Below are 27,741 nucleotides of genomic sequence, written 5' to 3'. Positions count from 1 at the left end.
CAACGCTCCCGGGTGGGCTCGAACCGCCAACCATTCAGTAACAGCCGAATGCGCTTACCATTACGCCAAGGAAGCTTAAAAATTAAATGATCGTTAGATATTGTGGAAAAATTGACTTTTTACGTTACTTGTAAAACTTCACTCCAAAGCTCCCGGGTGGGCTCGAACCTCCAACCTTTCGGATAACAGCCGAAAGCGCTAATCATCACGCGAAGGAAGCTTAGAAAGTACATGGTCGTCAGGTACTGTGGAAAAACTTTGACTTTTTACGTTACATCTGAGACTGCTCAACAATGTTCTTGGGTTTGCTCGAACCACCAAACTTTTGGGTAACAGCCGAACGCGCTACATAGAAGCTTTGAAATTAAATGGTCATCAGGTACTGCGGGAAAACTTGGACTTTTTACGTTACTTATAAAACTTCACAACATTGCACCCGGGTGGGCTTGAACCACCAACCTTTCAGTTAACAGCCGAACGCGCTAATCATCACGCCAAAGAAGCTTAGAAATTACATGATTGTCAGGTACTGCGGTAAAACTATGACTTTTTACGTTACATGTGAGACGTCACAACACCGCTCTCGGGTGGGCTCTAACCACCAGCCTTTCGTTTAACAGCCGAAAGCGCTAACTATTGCTCCTCGGAAGCTTTGCAAAAGATTGATCGTCACGTATTGTGGAAAAACTTTGACTTTTTACGTTACTTATAAAACTTCACTCCAAAGCTCGAGTCCCGGGTGGCCTTGAACCTCCAACCTTTCGGATAACAGCCGAACGCCCTAAACTTTGCGCCAAGGAACCTTAATATTTAAATGATCGTCAGGTATTGTGGAAAAACATTTACTTTTTACGTTACATCTTAGACTTCACAACAGTTCCCGGGTGGGCTCGATCCTTGGAAGAGGGAAGTAACTGGAAGGGAAATCTTGCGGTACCCAAGCTCGGGACACGGAATTGCGCAATTGGTTGAACGTCATATAGTGCTGCCACCTTTAAGAGTAATTTTGAAGTAAAAGTACTTTTATTTTTATGGCGAACGTTCAGGCTTGGAAGAGGGAAGTACTCTTTATTTATATTTTTATTATATCGGAAGTCACTTTTACAATTAATGTAACAGCAGTACTTCCCCATAACTAAACAGAGTCAAAATAATAAAAACCGTTGCGAATTGCGCGTTGCTAAACATTGGAAGAGAAAAGTTAGCCTAAACCGTGCCTCCCGCGGCCCGCCCGTCACTGACTTTATTTTTGTCGAAACTGAAAAAAGCAGACGAATTTCACAAAATAAGAATAAATTTCAACACTAGGTGCCGCTACAGACTGACGTTCAGCCAAATTCGCCCCCCTCCTGTCCCGCGCCTGGGTACGTACGGCTTATGTTAGAGGTATCGTATTTTCCATTCCAGTACTTCCCTCTTCCAAGCTCGATCCACCAAACTTTTGGGTAACAGCCGAACGCGCTAATCATTGCTACAAGGAAGCTTCGAAAATAAATGGTCATCAGGTACCTTGGGAAAACTTGGACTTCTTACGTTACTTATAAAAGATCAAACCAACGCTAACGGGTGAGCTCCAACGACCAACTTTTCCTTTAACAGCCTAACACGCTAACCTTTGCGCCACGAAAGCTTAGATATTAAATTATCGTCAGGTATCATGGAAAAACCTTGATTTTTTACGTTACTTATAAAACTTCACACCAATGCTCCCGGGTGGCCTTGAACCTCCAACCTTTCGGATAACAGCCGAACGCCCTAAACTTTGCGCCAAGGAAGCTTAAAATTTAAATGTTCGTCAGGTATTGTGGAAAAACTTTGACTTTTTACGATAATTAGCACAGAAATAAAAAAGAAATATAAAGACCAAAAGTATCCGACCCCACAAATAAATAGGGCTCTCTCTCTCATTCCCGCCCCTTCAGAGATAAATAAAAGGAAGAAAACACGCCATTTCTGTCATTGAAAAACATTAAAATAGCATTAATCACAAAAAAACACAATAAAACAGCATGAAACACTTTAAAACAGCATAAAACACAATTTAATAGCATAAAACACAATATAAACACAATAAAACAGCATGAAACACGACAGAACAGCATTAAACACAATAAAACTGCATTAAACACACTAAAATAGCATAAAAACACAATAAAATTGCGAAAACAATAAAACAGTATGAAAAACCATAAAATAACATTAAAACAAAATAGAACGCAATAAAACAGCATAAAAACACAATAAAACAGCATGAAACACCATAAAATAGCATAAAATCACGACAAAGCAGCATTAAACCCAATAAATCAGCATCAAAACACAATAAAACAGCATGAAAAACAATAAAATAGCATTAAACGCAATAAATTACTCTTTTACCAGTTGAGCTAGCCCATTTTCTGACTCGTTTAGATAACAAACTTCTCACTCGTTTATCTAACGCACCTTGTCAAGTTGTCACTCGTTTAGCTAACCCACTATCTCATTCGTTTAGCTAACTCACCTTCCCACTCGTTTAGCTAACCCACTCTGTCACCTCTAACTCGTTTAGCTAACCCACTCTCCACCTCTAACTCGTTTAGCTAACCCACACTCTCACCTCTAACTCGTTTAGCTAACCCACTCTCTCACCTCTAACTCGTTTAGCTCACCCACCTCGTCACTCGTTTAGCTAACCCACTCTCTCACTCGTTTAGCTAATTAATTAGGCTTAAGAAGTATTTGAATAATTACGCAACAACATCGAAATGATTTCTCATAAATTTCTTTTCACTAAAATGTAAAAAATATTAAAAGTTAATGTTTAAATTAATTTGACTAGCACGTGCGAACTTTAACAAAAACCCACGCGTAATATTATTATTATATTTATATTTTTATTATTATTATTATAAAAGTAGCTGGTTCAACTTAAAACAATTGAGCCTCTTTCTTCAAGTTGGTTCGTTTCCAGGACGCCAAGTTATTAAACTCGTCTTTTGACATTTGAAACACATTCTGAAAAACACCAATTCGAAATTAACCCTATTCCAAAAAATAAAAAAATACCCTAATTGTCAGGCTTTTACTTACGAAAAAGTCATTATCGTCCAAATAAACTTCCAAGTTGGATGGATTGACGCCTTCCGGTAAAGGTTGCGCTCTCAGTTCGTCCAACTTGTAGTATTTGCGATCCAGCTTCCCAAGAACGTCTTTAACGAGACACGGATGCCTTTGCTTCGAAAGGGCTTCATTCTGGGAACTGACCCGAACAACTTCTTGGACAGTTTCCCATTCGGGAAATAAGTTTGTGAAAACTAACGGTTCGCGACCAGCGTGAATGACGTAGGCTTTCGGCGGCTTCAACTCATTCGCGACTGCAATTAAAAATTAACATTAAGAGTCTCGCGCATTCGTTAAGTCGTCTTAAATTATTTTTTTTAGCTACCTCTACAATATTCGAGCGTCGTCTCCATGGCGCATCTTCTATCCATATTAAACCTGTGATTGGCTGATCCGGTGGCGACATTCATCGTCTCTTCACCCTCGGGCCACCAACCTTGCCATAAAAATATCTCGGAATTGTTGTCCAGTAGGAACAATGCTGAAACAAAACGAAACAATCAATTTTGCCCCTGGCCCATGAGAGCTTCTTCAATCGGCTACGTACCAGGCTGGGGTACTCCGTAAATGTCACTCTGTAAAAAGGGATAAGCGCACGCGTGCTTCGTCGTCCCGTAAGAACAAAATATCTCGCTGGCTTCGAACACTCCGTTGATACTCGTCATTCGAAAGAGTCGCGGAGTGTAGTCGTAAGACAGAATGCCTAATTGGGGTGGACATTAACCTACAGGACTAAGCTAAGGCGCACGTATAGTTACTTTTAGACAGTGAAAAATAGTTCCTCCTTTTCTTTCCACCAATGGCCGACCAGTATTCCTTCGTTTCTTGTCCCTCCTCTGTCACCTTGATGACAAACTTTTCCAAGTGCTGCGAGAACATCATTTCTTCCGGTCTAGTAAAATGCGTTCATCTATACTAAACGACTCGCTAGTGTGTTATAATTTCCACTAATTCCTAAACCCTCCATTTCCTATCTTGAAGCGTAAATAGGGTTTCAAATTTAATCCTAAAACCGATTCAATTAGTACAGAAGTTCGTAAAATAAGATTTTATAACAAATTATAAACATCGTACACCGGTGTATTGCGGGTAAACGTTCTACAGGGGCCCTTAGGAAATACATTATTAGTTTTACCCCTGTAAGTCGGCACTCCAAATTTTAGATTTAGAGCGTATTTAGGGTTTGACATTTGATTGCAAAAACGAGCTAATGACGGGGAAATACAAAATTAGGTATACCTCGTCTCCCTCACGGTGAAATCTTTTAAAATTTACACTAACGTCAGATAAGTGCTTCGTGAACACATTAATTAATTAGCCCTTGTTTAATTACGCGCAATTTAACAAATAATATAGCAACGTGGCCTGATAAGAGAATAAGATCGGTCGGAGGAAGAAGATGACTTTTATTATTAAAATATCAACTTACTTGTCCAAAATGTTTTCCACGGCCTTGTCGGCAACTTTCTTGGTTTTCCCGTGACACTTGGAACCGTGCCATTGAAATATAATTCCAGTTTGGACATTGACCAATACGAAACTGCCTCGACTTCTCAGCGATTGACAGCCATTGTTGACCTCGACTAGCGTAGCCTCGGACGGAAATTCACCACGAACCATAAACAATTTCCAAGGTCCTGAACAAAATAGATCGTCCCTCAATACGTATACTTACGTAACGAACTTCAACACGCAATGACCCGATATTTACCTGGAGTGTTAGTTTCGGCGCATTCCCGTTCGCCCAAGTATACCACCATTCGACCTTCAAACACGTTTAAAAAACACGGCGATTCTTTCCCTTGGACCACTCGAACCTTATTTGTTAAAGGCAAACAAAACGCGGATGAATACACGCGGTGGCAAAATGAATAGAGTAGGAACTCGCGAGTACTTACTTGAGGACCTCGTTCTTCGTCAAGTTCAACGGTCATGAGAGCAGAGGCGCCTTTCTCGGTGATTCTAGAATTCTTTCCTTGCCAAAAGAAATAGGCACAACGACTTCGACCCGTGAAAGAATGTTTAGAAACGTTCCCGTGAAAATCGCGACCAATATGCATCAAGGTGTAATTCCATCGTACGACGTAAGTGTCACCGCAATGGAACTGTCCGTGGCTCTCGGGGACCAGTCGCTGGCGTTCGTATTCCAATATGTGCCAAACGTCGACAGATTTCGTGACAATTTCAAAGTTTCTCCGTTCCTCCTCGTCGTAATACTCTAAGCCTCGGCCTAGATGACTCGCTTCCAAACACAAGTCCGGTTCTTCCGGTTGCCAATTGAACATTTCGCGGGCGTCAAAAGCTTTCAAGTCCGCGATGGATTCCGTCTTTTATGGGCGGCCAAAAGGTTTGGTTAATGAAAATGTTAATAAAGCTAGTTTATGGTTAGAATAGAGATACGTTCGTTAAGCCTTGGCTAGCTACTTGATTTCATTTTTGTTAAGCCTACTTTTTAAAAAGTCTAAAATTGCGTTTGCAAACAACATGGCCGCGAAGACGTAAGCTTTAAAAACAAGAAAGGCTTTAGACATAACAAATACAAAAAAGCGACATTAATTAATTAGTATATTAAATAAAGTTAATTAAATTAAATTAGAACTACAGCGTGCCTTATTTTTTAAATAGACTAATTAAAATGAAGTCCATCCTTAATCTCGTGTATTTCAAATTGAGATTTATATAACTTTAAAAACAAAAAGTGTTTTCTGCCCGCCCCCCTCTCATAGAAAGAAAGAAATACATTTCAAGTTTAAGAAAACTTAAAAGAAAGTGAAAAAAGCAGAAATAGTATAGACATACAGAGATAGAAATCAAAGATACCAAAAGTATATAATAAAGCAAAAGTATAAGGACTTTAGAGGGGTTTATAGCCAAATACTTTGGGTTAAAACTACTGCAATATAAATATCACGTTTTATTTTGGAATATATACCAAAGAGGATATCTAATTTAATTATTTTGAAGTATGTTTACAAAGCAGTAAAAACGCTATGATATTTGGTGACAGAATAAATTAAGCGTTAAGCCTTGGCTGTAAAATTATGAACTACTTTCTTCACTATCACTAGATTCGCTAGTTTCCGAAGAGTTATCGCTTTCGCTACTTTTACTGACTTCCTTTTCAATTTTAGATTTTGGCTTAGTATTCTCATCACCTTTAGATTTTGTTGCGTCATCCACTTTAGGCTTAGCCTTATCTTTCGTAAGAATATCCTCAAGTTTAGCCTTAATTTCTTAATTTTTAGGTTTAACATCCTCATATTAAGGCTTAGTATTATGATCGCTTTTAGATTTTGCCGCGTCATGTTCTTTAGGCTTAGCTCTATCTTTTGTAAGAAGATTATCTAATTTAGACCTAATTCCTTCATCATTATGCTTAGCTTTATCTTTCGTAAGAAGATTATCTAATTTAGACCTAATACCTTTATCTCTAGGCTTAACTTTATCTTTAAGAACATCTTCTAATTTACTCCTAATTCTATCATTAGGCTTAGCTTTATCTTTCGTAAGAACATCTTCTAATTAAGCCCTAATTTCTTCATAAGAATTAGGCTTAGAATTTTCAACGCATTTATATTTCGCCGCGTCATGTACCTTAGGCTTAACGCCTTTCTGAATTTTAGGCTTAGCTTCATCTTTCGCGAGAACATCCCCGAGTTTTGCCCTAATCCCTTCATCTTTAGGCTTAACCTCCTCCGATTTAGGTTTAGCGTGTTTATTCTTAATTTCATCTAACCGAGCCTCAAGTTTTTCGCTTTTAATTCTGGCCATTTCATCATTACTTATAAGTAATTGACTAAATTGTATTCTGTTATTACGTAACTTGACCGCGAGATTATCTTCATCAGAAGAGCCTTTCTCGGAATTAACCTCCACCACCACCTTATCATGATTACATTCGTTAATTACCTTGTTACATTCTTCGTCTTGACCTTTAACCTTGATAATCCGGGTCAAATCTGGCCAATCCGAGAACTTTTCCCTGAAGAGAACGGGTTCCATGTGTTGGTTAATTTTGGCGAAAACAACCCAAGATGGCCGACTTGACGACTTATCGGCTAACGTTGGCGTGTAATCCTCTGTTAAAATTAGTGCCGCGTTAGGCTTAATTATTCTAACTATTAATTTGAACAAGAATATGAATGGGGGCTTACCACTTGGCATTCTGGGGCACAAAGGGTTTATATCACACTCTGAATAATCGTATCCTTGATCAAATAATTCTTTGGCCAATCGCGCCACGCTCTTTCGTTTCTCAAATGGAGCTTGTTTGCCATTCCAAACGTAGAATTCGCTGCCAAAATCAAATACCACGACCTGATAATGAAAATAAAGATAAATTAATTGTAATTAAGCCTAAATACTCCAATTTCCTTTGGCTCTTACCTCCTGCGAGTCCAGAATTTCAATTTTAGGCAAGCGACCCCAAACGCCTTCGAGAGGAACTAAGGCGTCGTCTTTTAAAGTGTATACCTTGTTCGTACTGATTACTTCCGTTTCGTAAATCTATCGTTTCCGGATTTTAATCGGTTATTTGTATAAGCTATCCTTTGATAAAACCTATTTGTCTTACCTCGTCTTCGTGAGGTGGACCAGCATTGGATGGTATTTTGGAATCAGTTCCGAGTAATTCAAAAAATTCTGCGACTTGTTTTTGATCGGCATTTTTTTCGTTATCAATTAAAATTACTTCCGCGTTTCCTTTGAAGCACAGATCTTTCTTTTGTTGAATAACGGAGGCCACTTCCGTTACTTTGGCACGTTCGATCACGTTCGTGAATTCGCCGACGTAACAGATGATTTTCTCGGGCGTGATTAAAACGTAGCTATCGCCGGAATTGACCGAAGCGGACGTGGCTTCCACTAGTCTCGTTTGAACGTGACGTCGACCTTTGACTTGAACCAACATGACGTCGCTGTGAGGTAGTAATGGGCTCGCTTCTATCGTTCCTTTGCGTAAGGAGATGGACTTGAAGTCTTCCGTACTGGCTAAACCGGCTAAAGCCGAGAGGCACTTGCTGGAAGACTTGGCCACTAATAAGTACCATTTATCACACTTGATTAAAAATGTTAACGGTCCCTGGTAGCGTTTTAATAAGACTTAAATTTGAAAAAAATCTTAATTGATATACCTTCAAAGTTAGCCACGTTTTAACTTTAAAATTGACCTAGTATTCGTTCAATTACCGGAAATAACATTTTAATAATTACTTACGTTGCTCAATTTGAAGTCTTTTCACTTCCTTCTCGGCAATTCCGCTTTTAACTTCCGTGTACTCTTGCTGTAGATCGGCTCTGGAAGCCAAAGCTTTGATTGGATTACGCGTAGTGGCCGCGTGTTTTCTGCGTTGCTTTTGGACCGTCCTTTTCTGGACCAGCCTATATAAGCCATTCGTAGTTCTGAGCGTCGGCATTCCTCGCTAAATGCGCTAATTAAATAAGTACGCTTACATTTGATGGGATTGCGAAGCGACTTCTTTGAAGACGTCTTCGCTAATGACGAGTGTTTGCGACGTGGTCGCGCTCCTGTCCACTTGGATTCTCTGGACCAGCCGGGAATCGAAAAAAGAGCTAAACGTCTCGTTATCCGCTTTTGGCACTAAGACACGCGAACTAGGAGAATCAGTTTCGTCCGAGAAACTATCGTCGTCCGATGACAAATCTGTCAACCACATTCGAGAATTGAGATGACATAATTATTAAGAAATGGTTGGGAAACCACATTTGAGGTTGACATTACCTTTTAAGGCAACGGGCATGGACTTGCTTTTAACTAGAGGCGATATCCCCTGAGGAAGACCTTTAACAGAGCTGCTAATACCATCGAAATCATTGGTGTTTTTCGCTAAATTATTTAAGAAGAAAGACAGACTCTAATCTGAATCTCGTAAACATTATTGGGGATGAGAAAACAGAAAGCGCTTTGTCGATATAAAAACCACGGTATTCACGAATCAAGGCCATTCGAAATTTCGTGAGGGGGAGAGAAGCCTACGTCAAGGTCATTCGAAATTTCACGAGGGAGGGAGAGACGAGCCTACGTGAAGGCCATTCGAAATTTCAAAACACCATTTAAAGCGAGACGAGCCGGGGAAGTAAAGGACGCGTATTTACCTAACCACTTTGTTGGTGGGTTTTAATATGAAATCCTTACCTTTGGAACTAGAGAAGGCCATTGGCGTTGGCATCTTTTTCTTGCGGTCAAGCACCGTAGTGGTGTGAGGAGTTTGCACTCGACTTCCGGGTGTACTACCTTCGATACCCGGCGTTTGGACGGTAGCTAAAGGATGCCCCATTTTTCCGGCCACTGTGAACTTGACCGCGTCTTTCTCTTCAACCCTTTGTTTCCATTGAGTGTCAGATTCCTCAAATTTACTTTTCAAAGCTAAGATACTAGCCGACTTCTCAATCTGTCACGATATGTCGGTAGAAATTGTCACGGGACACAAAAGAAAGCCAGAGTATATATAAAAATATATAAAACTTACCGAAGTTGGAGTACTTGGCGTTTGTTCATCTCGAAGTGGATTAGGAATTGGCGCCACGGCCTTTGGCGTTTCGGGTTTAACCTCGCAAATTCGTTTCTGCCAATCTTCGGTTCCACTGCGCTGCAAAGCCGCTAATCTGTAAAGAAATGGCGCGAAAAAACGGTGACCCATACTTCAAGACTGAATTGTTGCAAATTAATTAGGTAACAGCACATTTACGTTAAAAGGAAAAAGCATTGCCGCAAAAAACAATAGAAAACGGCTTTGTTTTGGTTTTGTTTTTTTAACAAATAATAATAAACAGGGGAAATTTTTTAAATAAAAAAGATACATTCGCAATGGAACATTACAAATTGATAAGCCGAAATAACAGAAGAAAGTTTCGGCGAAAAGTTGGTGAAAAGGTCAACAGGGTCAAGGGGGGTTTCAGTGTTCCTACCTATCCGCGATGATTCCTTTCTTGGCATCCTTTTCAAGGTCAGCGGCCATCAGCACGGGTTGAGTCAGACTCCGTTGGCGTCCTTGTTTCTTTTCATCCTTCGAACTGTACTTGGACTTAAGGGTATCCGAGGAACTAAACGACCTCCCTTTGGTGACCTCAACTTCCTCTCTTTCCGTATTTTGATTTTCCAGCGATTTCCAGAAGCTTTTAAAGACAACTGATGTTGAATGCAGCATGGTAAAAAAATCAACCGTGTCTACGATTTAAACTAAAGGGTTGTCCTTCAAGTACGTGGCATTAACGGCACGTGGGCCGCTTTACACCGTTTATAAAGACACTGCCCCTTTTGGTGGTTCCACACTTAGTTTTAAATAAAAAAGAAACGAGACACCTACGCCAGCCATTTCAATATACAAGTTCGTAATAATAATATTTTGCAACTATGTTGGAACGAGAACGTCTAACGTCTAGATGCCCAGTCATTAAATTCATTGAAGCGTAAATAACAAGTCCGATTATATCGAACGAAAATATTTCAAAATTCCCAAAGTTGTAATCGTTTTCAAATGCGTAAAAACAAGCCAATTTTTCCCTACAAAAAAATTTACCCTAAAATTCTTACTTAAAATAAAGGTAAAAATAAAAACCAAAGTCTTACTCAATTTTCCTTGATTAGATCAGATTTAATTGCGCAAATTTGTGAAATTTAAAATTAAGTTACGCGTTAAGCAACACTAACAACACTCGTCGCGAGGCGATTCGGTGCGGTGTTAGACGCGCTTGAAGTATTACTGACCCGATGTATAAAATTTATTATTTATTATTTATTATTAATATTATTATAGATAGGTCCATATATGTATCGTGTAAAAAAACTGGGACTCTAGGCCTATATACAATAAAGCGCTACTGAAATCCAGAAACCTTGAGCTACATCACCATAAATGAATAATTGGTCCCCCAAAAAGTTACCAAACATAAGTGATATATTAAACAATAAGTAAGACACTGAAATAATTAATTTATTTAGGAAAGTTTGTGATATCAATTTAAAAGAAATGGGTATTTAAAAATAAGTTCCGGGCGGGTTCGTTTTGATTGGGTCACCCGAAATCATGTTTCATTTAGAATCACATCTTTATTGAAATATATTTAAACGAGTTTTCTTAGCTTAACCAACCATATTGTCACCTTAGAACAATATTAGATGTTTTATTTGAATATCGAAGAGTTATTCTTGTAGTGAAGCAGACGATAAGATATCGCGGACTTATATTATCATACAGGTGTTAATTTAGTGATAAATTATATCATATGAACGAGTACACAGCTAGGCCTACGTTGAGATAATAATTTCCCCCCAACAATACTTGACATATAGTGACGCGGCGCTGTACTACTAGGGCTACCTAGTCAGAGTCACGAGATATCTCACGCTGCATGGAGATACGCGGCTTTATGGGGATGACAACGCGCGTGTTATACATATACTTAACAGTACTGTTAAGGGTAAGTGACGCAGTCACTCTGAACTTAACTAGGCCGCGATATAAATTTATAAGGGGGTACTGGTTTCGCGCGTCACTACGTCATTTTCAACTTATATATTTTAATAAAACCAATAAGGTAAAATTCAGACCTTTCTTCCTTTTGACGCATTGAAGAATTGTACTTCCTCTGGACAGCCAAATTCGTTATCTTCTTAGGCATGGCCGGTGAATTACTTCCGGTCATCTGATTGATGACGATATGACTCTGTCCTCCAGCCAAGACCGTCTTGGATTCGTCCAAGTCATTCTCATCGCCGCTTTCGGACTCTTCCGAACAGGAAGAAGACTCGCTAGTGGACATCTTAGCCTCTTGTTTCGCGACTACTTTGGTGACAGTCTTAGGAGAGTTCCCGCCAATTTTCTCGTTCGCGACGCTTGAACGATAAGAGCCCGACTGCGGTGATAAAGCCACAACGTTGGCCCCGTTTTGCGACGTTGGCGTTGAAAACAAACCTAATAAGTCCATAAAAAAACAAGATACTACGTCAGATATACTTACTTCACTTGGGGGAAAGTGGTCGGCGCTTACTTTTAAGGTCTTGTTGGACATCGCGAGTCGATGGTATGGACGAATCGTTTTTGGAAAATAATTCCTTGGCAGATTTTAAAATGCAGGCGGCCAAACCGCCTTTGCTACCACTTTTGGATAAACAGCTGGCTTTCTGAACTTCTTCAGTCGTTATGGGTTGCGTCCTGAATCGAGAGGAATTTCCCCTGTATCGACGGATCGAAGGACCCCGATTTAGTTCCGGTTTCTCGGCTTCAATTTCCGCCTTCGATTTCTGAGTGAATAACTTCATTTTTTCGACCAGACTAAGTTTGGACGGTTCTTCAGTAGGGGAAGCTAATTCCCCCTTCGAAGTAGTCTGCGTCAAAATTATATATTTGGAATCAAAAATCTAATTCATGAACCAAAATATCGTCACAGTGTTCTAAAGCCGAACACATCTCGCAATAAGTAAAATCGGGGATCAATGATCTTACCTTTTCATCAATGTTCGCCACAACCTTGCCGATTTTGGCAGCTTCGTAAACTTCATCTTCGGTGACGGGTTGCGTTTGTGACCTGGTTAAGCTTCGCCTCTTCAGAAATCGATTTCTGACGGAGGAATCACTTCCGCTTAGTCTTCGTGGCTCGGCGGACGCTTTGACTTTCTCGGCTTTTTGTTGAAACAAGGAGGCCATGGCTGCTACGCTCAATTTGTTTAATTCGTCGCTACTTGAACTTTGTGTCCCTTCAGATTGACCTTCTTGATGGTTATCGGAAGACTCCGAGGAATGATTGGTTCTTCCCTCCTCGGACTTCTCAGCTTCCGCCAATTCCTCCACCGTGATTGGTAGAGTTCTGTACCTGGCGTTATTTCGTCTGTCTTGACGTTTATCGAACCTTTTCTTGCGTTCAAAACGGTAAGGCTTAGGGTACTCGGGTTTAACGAGACCGAGTACTTCCGGTTCCAAGGGTCTGGTGGGAACAACTGTGGTTATTTTGGGTATGATTTGACCTTGCTCGAAGACGTCCAAAGAGGCCTTTTTCATAATCAAAGCCCTAAAGGCTTGGACAGATTCTAAACTGTCAGTTTCCTCGACGTCTACTTGGGTTACGGGTTGGGTTCGATAGCGTTGGGCACTGCGACGATTAAAGCGCTCTATAAGTACGTGAACTGGTCCGACACCGTCGGTCACTTTTAAACCACCGCGGCGAGGGAAGACCCTAAGAGAGCAAAGAGACCCAAGCCTTTAAATTAGCCTACAATTCCTTATCCTGTAAGATGACGTAATAGTGCACCTTCAACAATGAATACTTACCCTTTAGCTGATTGATTCTTTTCCAGTCCAAGTGAAGTATCAGGTTCTACCTTGGAGGCAAGTTCAACTTCGACTGAGTTTTTTCTCTTCAGTATGGTAGGCAATGGTTGAAATTGAACTGGAGACTGGTTGTGATTTGTTCGGAACTGGTTTTGATATCTATTATCAGTATCGACGGAACCTCTTCGACCTTGAAAGGCTAAATTGGAAGGTCGATTCGAGGTCACCATACACGAATCCGATACGACGGCGTCTTCGGAATTGCGTTGATTTGGGTACGAGGAAGAACTTGGAAGTAAACTCTTGCTTTTCAAGATGGATGGTTTTGATTGGTTGTCCACGTCACTCTCTTCGGCTTCACATCCCAATGACTTCTTGAAAATGGAGCGGATGGCCGATTCTTGAAGGCAACTTTCGTATTTACGGTTAAGTCCTAAGACATCTAAGGCGGTTGAAGGTTCGTCCAAACGGCGACGCGGTTTTAAAATTGATTTGGGTTTTTCGTCCCAATTGTCCTCGTCGCCTTTCTTCTTTAGAATGGGTTTCTTGGGTTCGTTCCTTAACCCTGGAAGGTCGACCAATTCCTCTTGGCTATATCTCTTTTCAAGTATCGGTTTCGGTACTTGGTCAACTTGGGCGCCCGACACGACATCCAAATCTTCTAAGTATCTTTCAAGTATCGAATTAACGGAATTTCCTGTTTCTTCAAACGAGTGTTTCTTCAATATTGGATGGACGATGGCCTGGTCAGATGATTCCTTCTCTTCGGAACTTCCTCGTCTCTTTATGATCGAGGGCTTGTTATCCAGTTCCGATTGGGCAACTACCGGTATAGATTCTTCCAGTGGAGATCTCAAAGGACGCAAAATGCTACTGCAGATAACATCACGAGGTTCGTCATCGATGCTACGTCGTTTTAGAATTGGGGTCTTTAAAACATTCTCAGAGAGCTTCTCGACCACGGAATTTGACGAACACGAAGCCTCTTTCGAGCTTCCTACATTGAACGAAGTCAAGAAAATTACTAGCTAACTAGCACCAAGTCTTTAATTACAAATACCTTTAAGTACTGAAGTGAAGCGCACAAAATTGTCGACTTCTGGTAAAACTCCAGAAGTTGGGGTAGGTGAGACGGTATTATCCCGACTCCTATCCGGTGGCGTCGGGAAGATATCGTCGTTCGAGGAATTGGCTTGTTCGATGGCTTTATTTTTATCTTCAAGTACTTGTACATCCGTGGAATTTATCAAAGAACCCTGGCTTTCAACGGAAGTTGAAGTCGTCGAACCCTGGTGGACGTGTTTGACGATTGATTCTACTAGGACGGGTTTCGGTTCTTTAGGGGCAATAATTTTGTTTGGGGTTGACTTTGGCACTTTTTTGAGCGATGAGAAAAAGGAGGTCGGTGAGGGAACGGGAGTGTGACGTTGTTGGACTTTAAGTACTTCTGGTATATCTGGTTTCTTCAAGGCCCCCGGTTTCACGCGTCTTGAACTGTTTAAGTCCGCCGATTTCTTACTCGTCGATAAACTACCCAAGGTTTTATCCGGGGACTCTCGTTTCTTGGTTAAACTCCCGCAAGTTTCGAGCTATTTTAATGAAATACATACCAGATAAGAAATGGTGTTGGTGCCAAGATTTGTCGGTCTCTACAATATACAAATGAAAATAATTATAACAGTACTTACTGGTGAATCTGAGAAGGATCCTTTGCGATTTATTGGTTGTAACGCGACGCGCGTTGTCAACAAGGACAAACTTTCGGTGATGTTTGTTTTTGTAACGTCATTTACTCTCAAGGAAGCCGACCTGGCGAATGTATTGTCACGCTTATCTAACTTATCCGAACCGGAAGTTTTTAAAGATTCACTTGTCCGTCGAATTTTGCGACTGCGTACTCTAGCAGCTTCTGAAAAGTAATTTAAGAACTCATACCTAACTAATTTAAAATAATTAACTTAACGTGGGACACGAATTCTACTTTATCAATAATATAATTTAAGTTAATAGCTAACCCAATCTGTAAATTAAATTATATATTATCTTTCAAACCGGAAGTTAAGGTACAAGTATAGAAATAATTAAATTATTATTATTATTAAAGTCAACAAAGTCACGGGATGTACCAGACTTTATTAAAAACATCATTCGAAAAAGGGAAAATTTAGAGTGTTTATTTTCAAATTATATATTTCCTTTGTTAAAGTCTGCTTAACTTAAAACGGGTATTTACTTATGTTTGAACTATGCGACGTCACCCCACCCTATAACCTTTCCCTTGCCATATCTCCATTAAAAATTGACACACGACAAGAATCAAGTAACAATTAAAGTCCCCATAATTCTTAGACAAGATAATTTTAATTAATTTCGTTTGTTTCCTGCTTTAATAATCCATATTTAAGTTACAAAGTCAGCTTACAAGTCTTAAGTAACTTAAGTCTTTCAGGGGAAATTGTCCCCCTTTTGGCGCCGCTAATTTTAGATCCGACCAAACTTCTTCGGGTTTTGAAAAAAATAAACCGCAAACCTAGCTGCGGCATCTACAGCATGGAAGTTGTTGGCCTACATTTACAGCGTTTAAAATTTCGAGTTCCACGAAAAAACACAACCTTTTTTTGTTGTTTTTTTAAAAAGAATACTATCATCATAATTTGTAATTAGAATATTTCATATTAAGGTTAAGAGGGGTCAGAAAGACGGACAAACTTAGGAACGGCATAAGGTAGAGAGAAAGAACCGAAACAATTTAGCCGTATTGAAATAAATCAGTTTTGGTTGCACCCCGAGGTCTTAATAATATTGCAGTTTACTAATACGATATTTTAAAGGCGTTGAAACTTTGCCACGAAATTTTGAACGCCGAATTTCTAAAATAAAATCAACTTTAATCTGGGTCAATGTTTAAGTGATTTTCAAAAATTTGGCCCGAGGTTACTGCAACGAAATTTTGAACGCCGAATTTCTAAAATAAAATCAACTTTAATCTGGGTCAATGTTTAAGTGATTTTCAAAAATTTGGCCCGAGGTTTACTATATTATTAAAGATTGGTGAAATGGGATACGATTTTTCAAGGATAGCCTAGAACGACATTACTTACACAATGTGCATGGTTTAGCTATTTGATGTATTATTAATTGCGGGCTGGTTTAGGGAAAATGTTACCTTAGCTAAGATCAGCGAGATCAGGAAGTTTACTAACTGATAAGAGGATAAAACTGCTAAAAGGATAAAACTAATCTAAAAACGTTGATCCAACGATAAAGATTTATTATATCTTAAGTAGGGTTGGTACTGGTAATTGGGAACACTTTTTACAAATCTTTGAATAACTTCCGTGGCGCTAACGTTAGACACCTGAAACTTTCAGAACATGAAATTGATTCTTTAGACACAATTCGCTATGTTTTCAGCTTTTTAACCCTTTTAAATTTTGCACAATATCCTATTTCCTAAACCCCTTAGAGGAACCCAAATGTGAACAATCGCCGGTAAATGTAAACACCCTGACTCTAAATAGTGAACGCGGGACCCAAATGTGAACACCAATGCTAATCAAATGGGAGGAATAAAAAAGGCCCTAGGAAAAAAGCTACCAATACGTAGGGCCTAAATTCATGCACCTGGATTAAAGTTTACGCAGATTTGATAAGTGATAATAGGATAATATAATTAAAAACAATACCTGAGTCAAAATGCTCAATAATTTGTTGAGAAGTCACATTTTATTCAGTCCCTAGCGTAACAGCTGACTCGGTTTACCGTTTTCCCGCCCAATAAGTAGTGGTAGCTACGGCCCTCTTACGGCTAAATTGATAACTTTGCTAAAGGCGCGAAATTTGAGTATTTTTTGGGTCAATGATGTATTTTAAAGTTAATAGTATCCGAAAGTAGCTTGTTTACACCACTATTACGTTTAATCTTTTAGTAAAATAGCTTAAAAAGGATTCTAATTAACCTTGAAACGTAGTGTTCACATTTGCAATTTTTACTTGGTTTTTTCCAACTCTATATTTGAATCGAATTCCGAATCGAAACCACAGATTTTAATATCAATTTTATAGCTAAAAACGTGATCTATCTAATGGTTAAAGGTTTGTTATCGTGGGATTATTGTAACTCTCGCTAAAGCTTATTCCCCGATGGTATTGTATTAAGAAACACCTAAAATTAGCATCAACTTAAGTTGATCAGTCCGAGTTGGTGCGTATATTGGTCCGTATCTTTCATCCACGTATTCTTACAATATTCTAACCATTTTTATCGTAATCCTCGATATTCAATCTACAAATTGAGCCCTTTTAAAAGGAGTTTGAGCCGCCCAAAAATTAGTTACAAAATTTTAAAGAAAAAGTGTTCACAATTAGAATCGTTTCCAATTACCGGTACCAACCCTACTTCAAAACTTTCTCCAAATGCTAATTTGCCAATATGATATAATATAAAACGAAACGAGATTTACCTCAATTCGAATATCATTTAAACCTTTATAATTAATGTTAATTACTTAGCGTATTTGAAACTAAACTTAGGACGAGTCATCCGTACTTGTTAGCAGCTCCACCGAATTTCTCAATTTTTAAACTGAAGTGTTAAAGATATTCCCAGTTTTGTTTTTTTTTTAAAGAAAGTTTATATTTTGAGGATGCCAAATCTAATTTTGTTCCTTGGATAATAGCCAACTGGTACCACCATAAGTTAATGATAACATCTTAATAACTTTAACACTTAAATGTAATTTCATTTGGCGTTGTCAATCCTTATGTTTACTGTCTATCAAACCTGCTGTTATATTTTACAACATAATAAGGTTGAATTTTGAAAAAACAACAATACAATAGAGTGGTATTAAGATGGGAGGAGCTACGGGACGTGACGTCAATATTGGTATTCTAAATTGCATGGCAAGAGCTGAGGTAAGAGATAGAATGGTGTGACGTCAGAAAAAGGTTCGTAATAGCAGATAATAAGAGAGAAACTTGTAGCTGATCTCGTTTAACTTATTGGAAGAAATTATTAACTTATGTTGCGAATTACACTTTGCACTACTAGCAAGGCTTACGAGAGCTTTCTATTTCATATGAACCAGGGCCAACACAGAGTATAATAGCGGACCCCAACCGGTTGCTTGTGTCATCATCTAGGCTCTAAACAAACTTCTACATTGGCAACTTGAAGTTTAGGCAACTTTTGACACCCACGCGTCTTTAACTCAAACAAGGCACAGCTGACGAGTTAAAATTTATAAGAAATATTTCTTACCGTGAGCTTCAGATGGAATAGGTCGAGGTTCGTCCAGTACATTTGCACGGTTCAAGTTTAACTTTCGTTTCCCACTTTTATCCTTGGCTTTTCCCAAACTGGACACTTCCGAAGCGTCACTGGGTACGTCATCTTGACCAATGTTTGGAAGAGAACCACTACCGGCGATCTTATTACGATTAAAAATAGATAACCATTAATTTCAAACGAGCCGCGCTCACTAATATCCTAACCGAGGATAGAATAAGCCACCAATAGGCCTAGACATACTAAAATAAGGAAGACATGTCTGAGGAGAACAAAGCAATTACGCGTTAACAGATAAAGATAGTATATTGAGGCAGACCAACGAGACATGTTCATATGATATGAAACGGGATGAAATACTGTAAGAACTTACATTTTTGGACGCCGTTAGATTATCGTTCAAGTCGTTTGTAATTGACTTAGGATTGGCTGATGATGAGGGAACGCGAGGGACATCGCTATCAGATGCTGTTATCTCGCGAGAGCACGCGTTGATGTCTGTACCACGAGATAAGCTATCCGCTGTTTAAACACAAAACAATTAAGTCATTATTAATTACACATGCTTATTTTGAAACTGGCTGGTAAAATTTGAGGCCAATTATCTTATTTGTGTTGCTTGGCTTTCAATTTTTTCTGGATTTTAGTTAGGAATTAAAATATAGGGAAGGTCTACTTAATGTCTACTCGATTGTACTGAGTTTATTTGAAAGAGCAAATTTATCAAATTTGGGTAGATTACACTATGAAATGTCTACTTTAATCGGCTATTTTTAATTTTACTCTAAGTAATATAGATTAAATGATATAATCATTTAAAGAATACAATAGTTTCGAGAAAAAACATTATCGTAGGTCCTAAAGTTGATTGGATTGCGGTGAATATACTACAGGTATGATTTTAATAAAACTACAGGATAATATTTAGCCGAATGTCATTTTTTAGCGGTAATCTCAAATTTTTAAATCTTTATTAGATCAAAAGATATAAGCAATTAAAGTTGGTTGAAAAATATTTCCATTCATCCAATGAAGGACTTTAGTAAGTGTAACTTAGAAATGCGTATACTTTTACATTTATAAAAGCTAATGTTTCACATCTAATTAAGTTTTCAAGGTCCGCCTAAAGTAGCCCTGTAAGATGAACTCGGATTGAATGAGAAAAGGCAGAATCAAACAGTCTCGCAATAACCGCTTTCAAATTGAAATTTAATATATTCAAGACATAATTTGTAAGGAAATCGTTAATTCTTTTTTCTCTTTAAAAAAATTCATTTAGGACAGAGGTTAAAGGTAACTCACGAATAATATATTAAAACGTATATTCATACTTACAATTATGTTTTACGATTTTTGGTACGTTGTTGCTAGAAGCGGACGCGGCTTGAACTCGCAATCTGCAAACCCATAACTTCTTAAATTATAAAGTAAAATCAAGAAGCGATATCTAGTTAATTAGGGAGAAGGTATAAATTCGCGCCACATTAATAACCCAGCTTTATCTCCAGTCCAAACGCACGTAGGTCCGGAGTTAATCCCCGCCTCTAAATTATAACAACCAGCATCTCATTGGTTCTTTAAAACTCAAGTCAGCGCGATGCTAATGAAAAAAATTACTTCTATTATCCGACTGAGGTGGGGCGAAATAGCCCGGCCTCCTTTTACCCCCCCCCCCTTTTGTATTTTGAAACGAGGGACTGGAACTATGGCGCGCGCGTGAATACTTAAGTATCGTCTACCTTCGCCCTAATAAACTAGATATCACTTCTTGGTAAATAAAAATTAAAAAGTTCAGTATTTGTGGTCTCGAATAACTAACCCACTCATAATAAAAATAAAATAAATGGAAAAAAGAGTATTATTTGCTTAAAAGAAAGTTGATTAAAAAGAAATTTCTTCCATTCAACTGATTCATTTTCTTTGAAATAATTTCAAAATGAAAATGAAATAATAACAGAACAGGAATTAACAAAAACAGGCACGCTTCAGCGCAGGGGGTCGAGACCAAATTAACCTCAATTTGTTTCTTTGTAAAATATAATACAAAAAAAATTTAGCCCTCCGCCTCTAAAGCCTAAACTCGCACCCATGAACTGATTCAATTTAACCCGGCATCCATTCTAAATATTTGCAAAAATTCAAATTGGACTCACCTAGACGCCCGTGTTGACCTAACTAATCCAGGGTTGATAGACGCATTGTTGGTCGGCGGTATTGTACCAGTATCGGAGCTTTCATTCGGCTCTCTTTTGATAATTTTACGTTTAGAAGAAGGCGGTTGTTGACTCGATAAAAAGGCACTTTCGGCGGTTGTAGTATCTTGATATTGTTGTTCCTGTTGTTGTTGGATACCTCCATCGATATCCGAAGCCGTTGTTTTATTCGATTGTCTCAAGGAATGTCTGAAAAATTGGGGCTCGGTACTCAAGGCGTTCGTTTCGGGTTCAAACTTTATTTTGGCTTCGTTGAAACGAGCTTGGTGTAATTTACGACGTTCCTCTTTGATCTTGGCTACCCGGTCAGGGTTAACCGAGGATAAGGTACTTGGCATGCTGTCCGAACGGGGCATGTTCAAAACCAAATGGTTTGAACTTCCTAAAATCGACGCGGGACTGTTGTTCGAAATGAATCTATACAAGACCAAGAAGAAGAAGGAAATATCTTAACAATTGCCGTCTGCCACGAGTCTGGACTTGGATAAAGGTTATCATTTCATATCAACTGGGAGGACAATAATTTTATAGCTAATTAATCAAGATTTAATTAATTTGTTGAGCTATTTACTAAATATATATTTAAATTGAATTGATGTATAAATCTGAACGTAATATTAGTTTTTCGTATATATCACAATATCTAAAACACTTCGTAATTACTTTCTCTTTGCTAATTACTCCGGTTCTAATTAAGGTATCAATTTGTCGTCAACGTGCACTTGTAGAGCAAAAATTTTACTTTCTAAATATGTATTTAAATTATACTGAGGTACAAATCTGAATATGAAATTAATATTTTTCAAAAATATCACCGGCCGAAACCCTATTTATTTTTGTAATTAATCCTGCTCTAATTAAGGTGTTTAATTGAGTAGAGAGCGATATGTGTACTTTTAGAACGCATACTTAATTATAAATTAAATTAAATTTGAATCCAATAGGTAAACATTATAAAATAAAACGCAAAAATCGAAATAAATAAATAATAGTTTAAATAAATGAAAACTTAAATTATTTTGGTTATTAATCTTGATCTAATGAAGGTGTTTAATTGCTGGCAAAATTAAAAATAGAAGGTAGAACGAAATGTTTTCTTTTAGAATAAGTATTCAATTATAATTTTAATTAAATTTGAATCCGATAAGTAAACATTATAAAATAAAACGAAAAAAAATAATAATTAAAAACAAAATAAAATGAAGACTGACCTATTATTATTAGCGGTGGTGGAATTTGAACGCGTCGATTCAACTCCATAAATGTTAAGTGTCTGATCACTCATGACGTCGTTGTCGACTTCGGAATTACACTTCGGCGGAGGAGTTTCTCGATGGGCACTTAAGGAATTAGGCCTAAAAAGAAAACCGGAATTAAAGGTTAAATAATTATAAATTTCGAAAGAAGGAGCCAGCCAGCGCCGAGGATTTGTTAAACGAGAAGCCTTGTATCGGTTCCAACTTCCACCTAAGGTTAATCAATTTTTAAAAAACAAAATAAAACACTCACTCATTTGGTAACGCGGCTGCTGGTAATGTCGCATTTTCAACATGACTCGAGGCTAATGGGGTAAAAAAGGGTCGTCTTAAATACAAAATAAATATGACATAACGACCTTCGTTTTAAAGTTTAACCTTAACCCTTTTCACAAGGTAAGATTTATTCGAGGGGTAATACACTTTTAACGAAAAATTTTAATAGACCCAAGTGTTTTAATTAATTTATAGTCGTCTGTGGATATTTAATATTAAATGATTTTAACTAATTTAAATTAAATATAAAGAAAGGCTTACCACTGTGGGGATTATCACTTAATGATTGATTTAGGTTAAGGTTTAAGAAGTCATTGTTGTCAGTAACAAAGTCACACCTTCGGTTCGAACCTAATTTAAAAAAAATATGCATAAATAAATATATAAATATTTTATAAAGGCTTATATCTTCAGATCTACACTAGATAGAAAAAAATGTAAAGGCATCCTCAGAAAGTAGACATTCCGTAGACCATTCCCTCAAAGGTTCATCAATTTCTTACTTTAAATAAAATGGCTATAATATTTTTTTATAATTATAACCAGAACTTTATACTGTATATTTTGAACTATAACGAGGTTTTGAATCATAATAACAAGCTTATTTAATATGCCGGGCCGCCCAAGTTGACGTTCGTCGAGTTTAACATAAAACGGGGTCAAAGATAACAGTCTCAAAAATTCATTTGAAAAAAATAACAGTTTTTTTGTTTTCTTGTATTTTATATAGTCTACTTTAAATAACTAATTTGACGTAAATCTCTACTAACCAGTTACGTAATATAATAGAAACCAGATCCCCCTGATCAAACTAAAATACTTTAACCATTAATTTTAGGAATATATATTACGGACAGACAAACACAGAGGCAAAACGGACGCCCGTTTAAACTAGCTATCCATAAAAATCACAGGGAACCATATAAAAGTCCTAAAAAATAAAAAAACACCCGTACATATTTCAAACCAGGATATCTGAGAATATCAACGCCTTCCTAAAACACCATCCAGAATAACTAACCTTCACGCTAGTATAACACATTTATACAACTTCAAACCCAAATAATTATAAATCGTAATTAAATATTTGAGAAATTAATTAATTTAAATAAATAATGCCGTGGGGAATTTCTGAATTAACTATTATTGTAGGCCTATAACTAATAATTACGAATTACTAAATATTTAGGGAAAAATTCAATAGGAGTCGAAAAATATGAATATATAGTAATGAAATAATATATATAAAAACAGCCTTACTCTTACGTCATAAACAGAAATAAACGGATGTGTACGGGTATTATGAATTATTTTGAAGGTCTAATCGAGCGAAGACATGGACGTAAGTAATTAATAATAAGTTTAAAATGACTTCTATACTCGACTAACTTAAACCATTCTAGGAAAAATTGGTGGAAGTATAGGCCTTTGGTTAATTATTTGTCCCCTTATCAACAAGTAACCGCGATGGAGGGTTCATAGTGAGTAACACCTTTTTTAGACCAAGATAACGGATAACACTTCGATGGATGACTCATTGTGCTTATATCTTTCTTATAAGCCTCAGGGTGGATTAGCTATGCATAGGTTTTTTTAGTATAATTTAGTAATTTTTCTCCTGTGGTATTAGAGAAATTCATTGGAACCGTGTTTGCGCGTCTAAGGTATAGAATTGACCTCGAATAGCTAAACCACCCTATTATCTAATCCCCGGGCAATTTTGGGGGGCCAACTATACACTAAGGGGCCATAAAAAGTTTCCTTAGCGTAGAATTTATTTAGTTGAACTTAAAACCCACCTTATTTTAATTTAACCTTATTCTTAACTGTAGTTTAATGACATGACAATACCACATGACGTTAAAATTCAAATTTCATTGTTGCCAGTGCCTAGGGCACGTTTCTAGTTGACCAATGAACTTGTTTTAACGGTTAAAAAACATAAATTTTGATATGTACATGTAAAAGGCGTGTTTTTCCATGTACATACACTTTAAGATAAATTTCTAACAAGATTTATAGTCTATGATAAAATTTAAACTTCCATCTTAACCTTAATAATATTTATTATGTCTATTTTGGGAAAGTTTGCATAGAAATAGGCTAAAACAAGGAAACACCTCTGAAGCCCCCTGTAGCACGATTTAGTATTTACGCTCATCTTCCAGGGAAGAGGCGTAGATCTAAGCCTTTGTCATAACTAAGTTAAACGTCAAGTCGTCAACCAGGGACAAACGTAGAGCCTATGTGGTTATTAAGTTAACGAGCTTACCATAAATTCCGGCAATATTTGCTTTTAACAGGTTGAGAGGTTCGTGTAATAATAAACACCACACTGTATCCAATTGACAAAGGCTTAAAATACACACGTAAAATTTAAACTACTAAGGGCGCGGGAGCCGCCAGCGTCTTTAAATACTTTCATATTTTGTCGCTAATTTAAATCTCAAATTCCCATTTATTCAAAATAAAAATTAAAAAATACTCTGATAAAAGCAAAAAATCCCCCCCCCCCTTTTTGTTGAAAAATATATAAGACCCCAAAACTGTAACCTCTTGGACATAATCGGTAAAAAAGAAATAAAAAACAGGTATACCTACGTCACGGGTTTTCTACCAAATTTTCCGCTCAGGCCAAAATTTACCCCCTTTTTTTGTTGTATGCACTCGGACCACCCCTAAGAAAAATTTGTAAAACCGAAGCCAGAGAGTGGCGGAGGTTAAGAAAAAAAAACTCCTTATCTCACCCTTTCATTCAAAAAAAAATAAACTGTACAATACGGCGTCTGCAGGCTAATAGCGTTTTCCTTTGGGTCCTCGCGGAGCGCTCCCAAGGAGCAATAAAAATGGTAGTAGTAGTTTCCAGCTTCGTTAAAGAATGTTTTTGAAGAATAGGATCTCCTATTTTTATTCCTCCATGGGAGCGCTCCGAGAGGACCCAAAGGAAAACGCTATTGGCCTTCCGCGCCCACTTGGATTCTCGTCGCTCATTGGTCAGGAGCGAAATTGGATTCTCTCTTCTGAGTGGCGGAAGCGCTTTCGTCACTATTTTGGATTCTGTGACGTGATAGACCGAAAAAACAGGCAGATGCTGTGTGGGAAGTTTAAAAAATTCTACATGGAAAAAGATGTCGTTCAACCTTAAAACCCGGTTAACCACTTTGGGATTTCAGTTACATTTCATTGCTGAACGCACCGAAAGCAGACGACAGCATTTATTCTCTTTCCTACAATGGCCGCGATCGGTGGTGTTCTGCTAGCTGATATTGCTTTGGAAGAAGAGGAACGGTTAATTTATCGAAGAATTAGAGAAGATGGATTTAAGTTACCCAACGCTGAATTTTTGCGCCAATATCGAATGTCGAAGGTGAAAGTAGAGAAGCTGTGCGAGATGTTAAAGCCCGAACTCGAGAAAGAGCGCACCGGAGGCGTATACGTTCTTACTGTTAAAGACGAAGTGTTGGTGACATTGCTTTTTTATGGCTCTGGCTCTTTCCAACACAGCCTTGCCAGTAACTATGAACATGGAATGAGCCAACCGTCAGTTAGTAGATCCATTGGTCGAGTTACTGATGCCATCAATGTCGTAATGCGGCACTACATTCGCTTTCCCACTGGAAATGCTGAAGTGGAAGCTATCAAGGTTCGTATTTATTTTGAGACGACAGATTGCGTTTCAGAATTTAATACTTCTTTTTCAGGCGTCATTCAGAGCCAGGTGCGTCTTTCCTGATGTTCTTGGAGCTATAGATTGTACCCATTTCCAAATTAAAGCACCAGCTGTGGAACCCAATGCCCATCTTGATAGGCATGGGAATTATTCCATTAATGTGCAATTGGTAAATGATATACTATCTAACAATAGGCAAACTGACAACTAACACTTCTTTATCATGCTATAGATATGTGACAATGAAACCCGTATAAGGGATTTTGTGGCTCAATGGGGTGGTGGCACTCATGATGCCTTTATTTGGCGTTTCTGTGGCGTGCTGGAAGATTTTAAGGCTCATAAAATGCCTGAAGGTTATCTTCTTGGAGACAGTGGCTATCCTCTTCAGCCATTTTTAATGACCCCCCTTCGTCAAGCCAGAACGCCGAATGAACAAAGATACAACCAACGTCACATGTCAGGTAATTGATGTTTATTAATCTACGCATTGTTACGTAAATAATATAGGCCTGTAATATAACGCTTCAATATTGTGCCAATTTGTTGTTGAGTTTCTTTGTTAAAAGCAGGAGCTACAGAGCAAGGCTTTGCAAAGGCACACACATTGACGTAAACATTTTTGTTCATTAGGTCGCAACGTTATAGAAAGGGTCAATGGCATTTTGAAAATGCGATTTCGATGTTTGGATTCGTCCGGAGGAGTCTTGTGCTACAAGCCTGAGAAAGTGAATGATATCATAAGTGCTTGCTGCCTCCTTCACAACTTCTTGTTGGGCGAAGCAATGCCTGCAGAAGACGGTAAATTACGTTTACTTATCGCGTTCATTTTAGTTGTCGTGTCCTCAACTGAATGCCTGTGTTTCGTTTTAGTATAGTTTTGTATGAGAGAAACCATGTGATCTACCTTTTCTCTTAGTTCACGTTAATTTCCTTTGTCACGTGTCAGTGTTTGTTTTAGTGTTCAATTTTCCAATAAATTCACTATGAATCTCCTTTATACTCCTAAGTTTTAAACAGTTAAAGGAAGGGTGAAGTAGAAAATCAAGTGATTTTTTATTGAATCTTCTACTAATTTTAAGACCAGTTTGCATAGTGAAACCTTCAGGAAATACTTATGAATGATTTTAAAATTCAAATTCGGTTCACATTTTAAGGATAATTTTAAATAAGGACCTCCGACCAATCGCGTAACCCCTGCCTTTATACAAACAAAATTCCGTGGCACGCTCCATGTCTCGCGCCACGATTATCACGTCGCGCGCGAATTTTATCAAATCTCGTGATAAATTTCATTCGACACGGAACGTGCCACGAGAATTTTGTTAATAAAAAGGCAGGGCGTTACGCGATTGGTCGGACGTCCTTATTTCAAATTATCCTTAAAATCTGAACCTAATTTGAATTTAAAAATCATTCCGAAGTATTTCTTGAATGTTTCACTATGCAGGCTGGTCTTATAATTAGTAGAAGAATCGATAAAAAATCACTTGATTTTCCACTTCACCCTCCCTTTAAGGTGCGTTTGCAAAGGAGCGTGTTGAGGGTGACAATCGAGCGGGAGCGAGAAAAAACCAAAAATTCTCGCACCCGCTCCGCGAGCAACCGTTTTCATTAACGCGATATTTTTTGCGGGTGCGAGTAAAAG

The 27,741-nt window shown here is 38.0% G+C and overlaps 4 protein-coding genes and 1 long non-coding RNA gene across 5 annotated transcripts; 1 reads left to right on the top strand and 4 right to left on the bottom strand.

Moving 5' to 3' along the window:
- The first annotated feature begins 341 nt into the window (after positions 1-341).
- Positions 342-3,656, top strand: LOC149677939 (uncharacterized). The gene is made up of 4 exons (XR_016366398.1): positions 342-526; positions 621-825; positions 1,408-1,799; positions 3,424-3,656. It is a non-coding gene; the product is annotated as an uncharacterized LOC149677939 (long non-coding RNA).
- LOC149677938 (supervillin-like) lies at positions 3,405-4,896 on the bottom strand. Its single transcript, XM_089837322.1, has 5 exons — positions 4,814-4,896; positions 4,532-4,739; positions 3,861-3,994; positions 3,650-3,805; positions 3,405-3,583 (listed from the first exon to the last, which is right to left on the bottom strand). Exons 1-5 carry the CDS (start codon positions 4,860-4,862, stop codon positions 3,420-3,422), a joined length of 711 nt encoding a protein of 236 aa, XP_089693448.1. The 5' UTR covers positions 4,863-4,896; the 3' UTR covers positions 3,405-3,419.
- LOC149677937 (uncharacterized) lies at positions 4,880-15,931 on the bottom strand. Its single transcript, XM_089837419.1, has 19 exons — positions 15,811-15,931; positions 15,077-15,327; positions 14,449-14,977; positions 13,389-14,385; positions 12,567-13,293; positions 12,112-12,448; positions 11,672-12,035; positions 10,030-10,236; positions 9,591-9,726; positions 9,257-9,512; positions 8,843-8,947; positions 8,554-8,764; positions 8,318-8,481; positions 7,676-8,136; positions 7,489-7,608; positions 7,257-7,419; positions 7,012-7,181; positions 5,001-5,429; positions 4,880-4,903 (listed from the first exon to the last, which is right to left on the bottom strand). Exons 1-19 carry the CDS (start codon positions 15,929-15,931, stop codon positions 4,880-4,882), a joined length of 5,772 nt encoding a protein of 1,923 aa, XP_089693545.1.
- A 2,254-nt stretch (positions 15,932-18,185) lies between these two features.
- Positions 18,186-21,306, bottom strand: LOC149677936 (uncharacterized). Its single transcript, XM_089837464.1, has 4 exons — positions 20,832-21,306; positions 20,014-20,075; positions 19,052-19,200; positions 18,186-18,820 (listed from the first exon to the last, which is right to left on the bottom strand). Exons 1-4 carry the CDS (start codon positions 21,245-21,247, stop codon positions 18,632-18,634), a joined length of 816 nt encoding a protein of 271 aa, XP_089693590.1. The 5' UTR covers positions 21,248-21,306; the 3' UTR covers positions 18,186-18,631.
- A 635-nt stretch (positions 21,307-21,941) lies between these two features.
- On the bottom strand, positions 21,942-25,414 carry LOC149677935 (uncharacterized). Its single transcript, XM_089837418.1, has 6 exons — positions 25,396-25,414; positions 24,696-24,758; positions 22,685-22,774; positions 22,401-22,452; positions 22,103-22,246; positions 21,942-21,987 (listed from the first exon to the last, which is right to left on the bottom strand). The coding sequence occupies exons 1-6, from the start codon at positions 25,412-25,414 to the stop codon at positions 21,942-21,944; spliced, it is 414 nt and encodes a 137-aa protein (XP_089693544.1).
- Between the last annotated feature and the right edge of the window lie 2,327 nt (positions 25,415-27,741).

The sequence above is a fragment of the Phalangium opilio genome, unplaced genomic scaffold (assembly GCF_054372755.1).
Source record: "Phalangium opilio isolate 3A_F unplaced genomic scaffold, DU_Popi_V2 ptg000043l_1, whole genome shotgun sequence".
In the NCBI taxonomy this organism is placed as follows: Eukaryota; Metazoa; Arthropoda; class Arachnida; order Opiliones; family Phalangiidae; genus Phalangium; species Phalangium opilio.
This window is presented reverse-complemented; position numbering and strand designations above follow the sequence as displayed.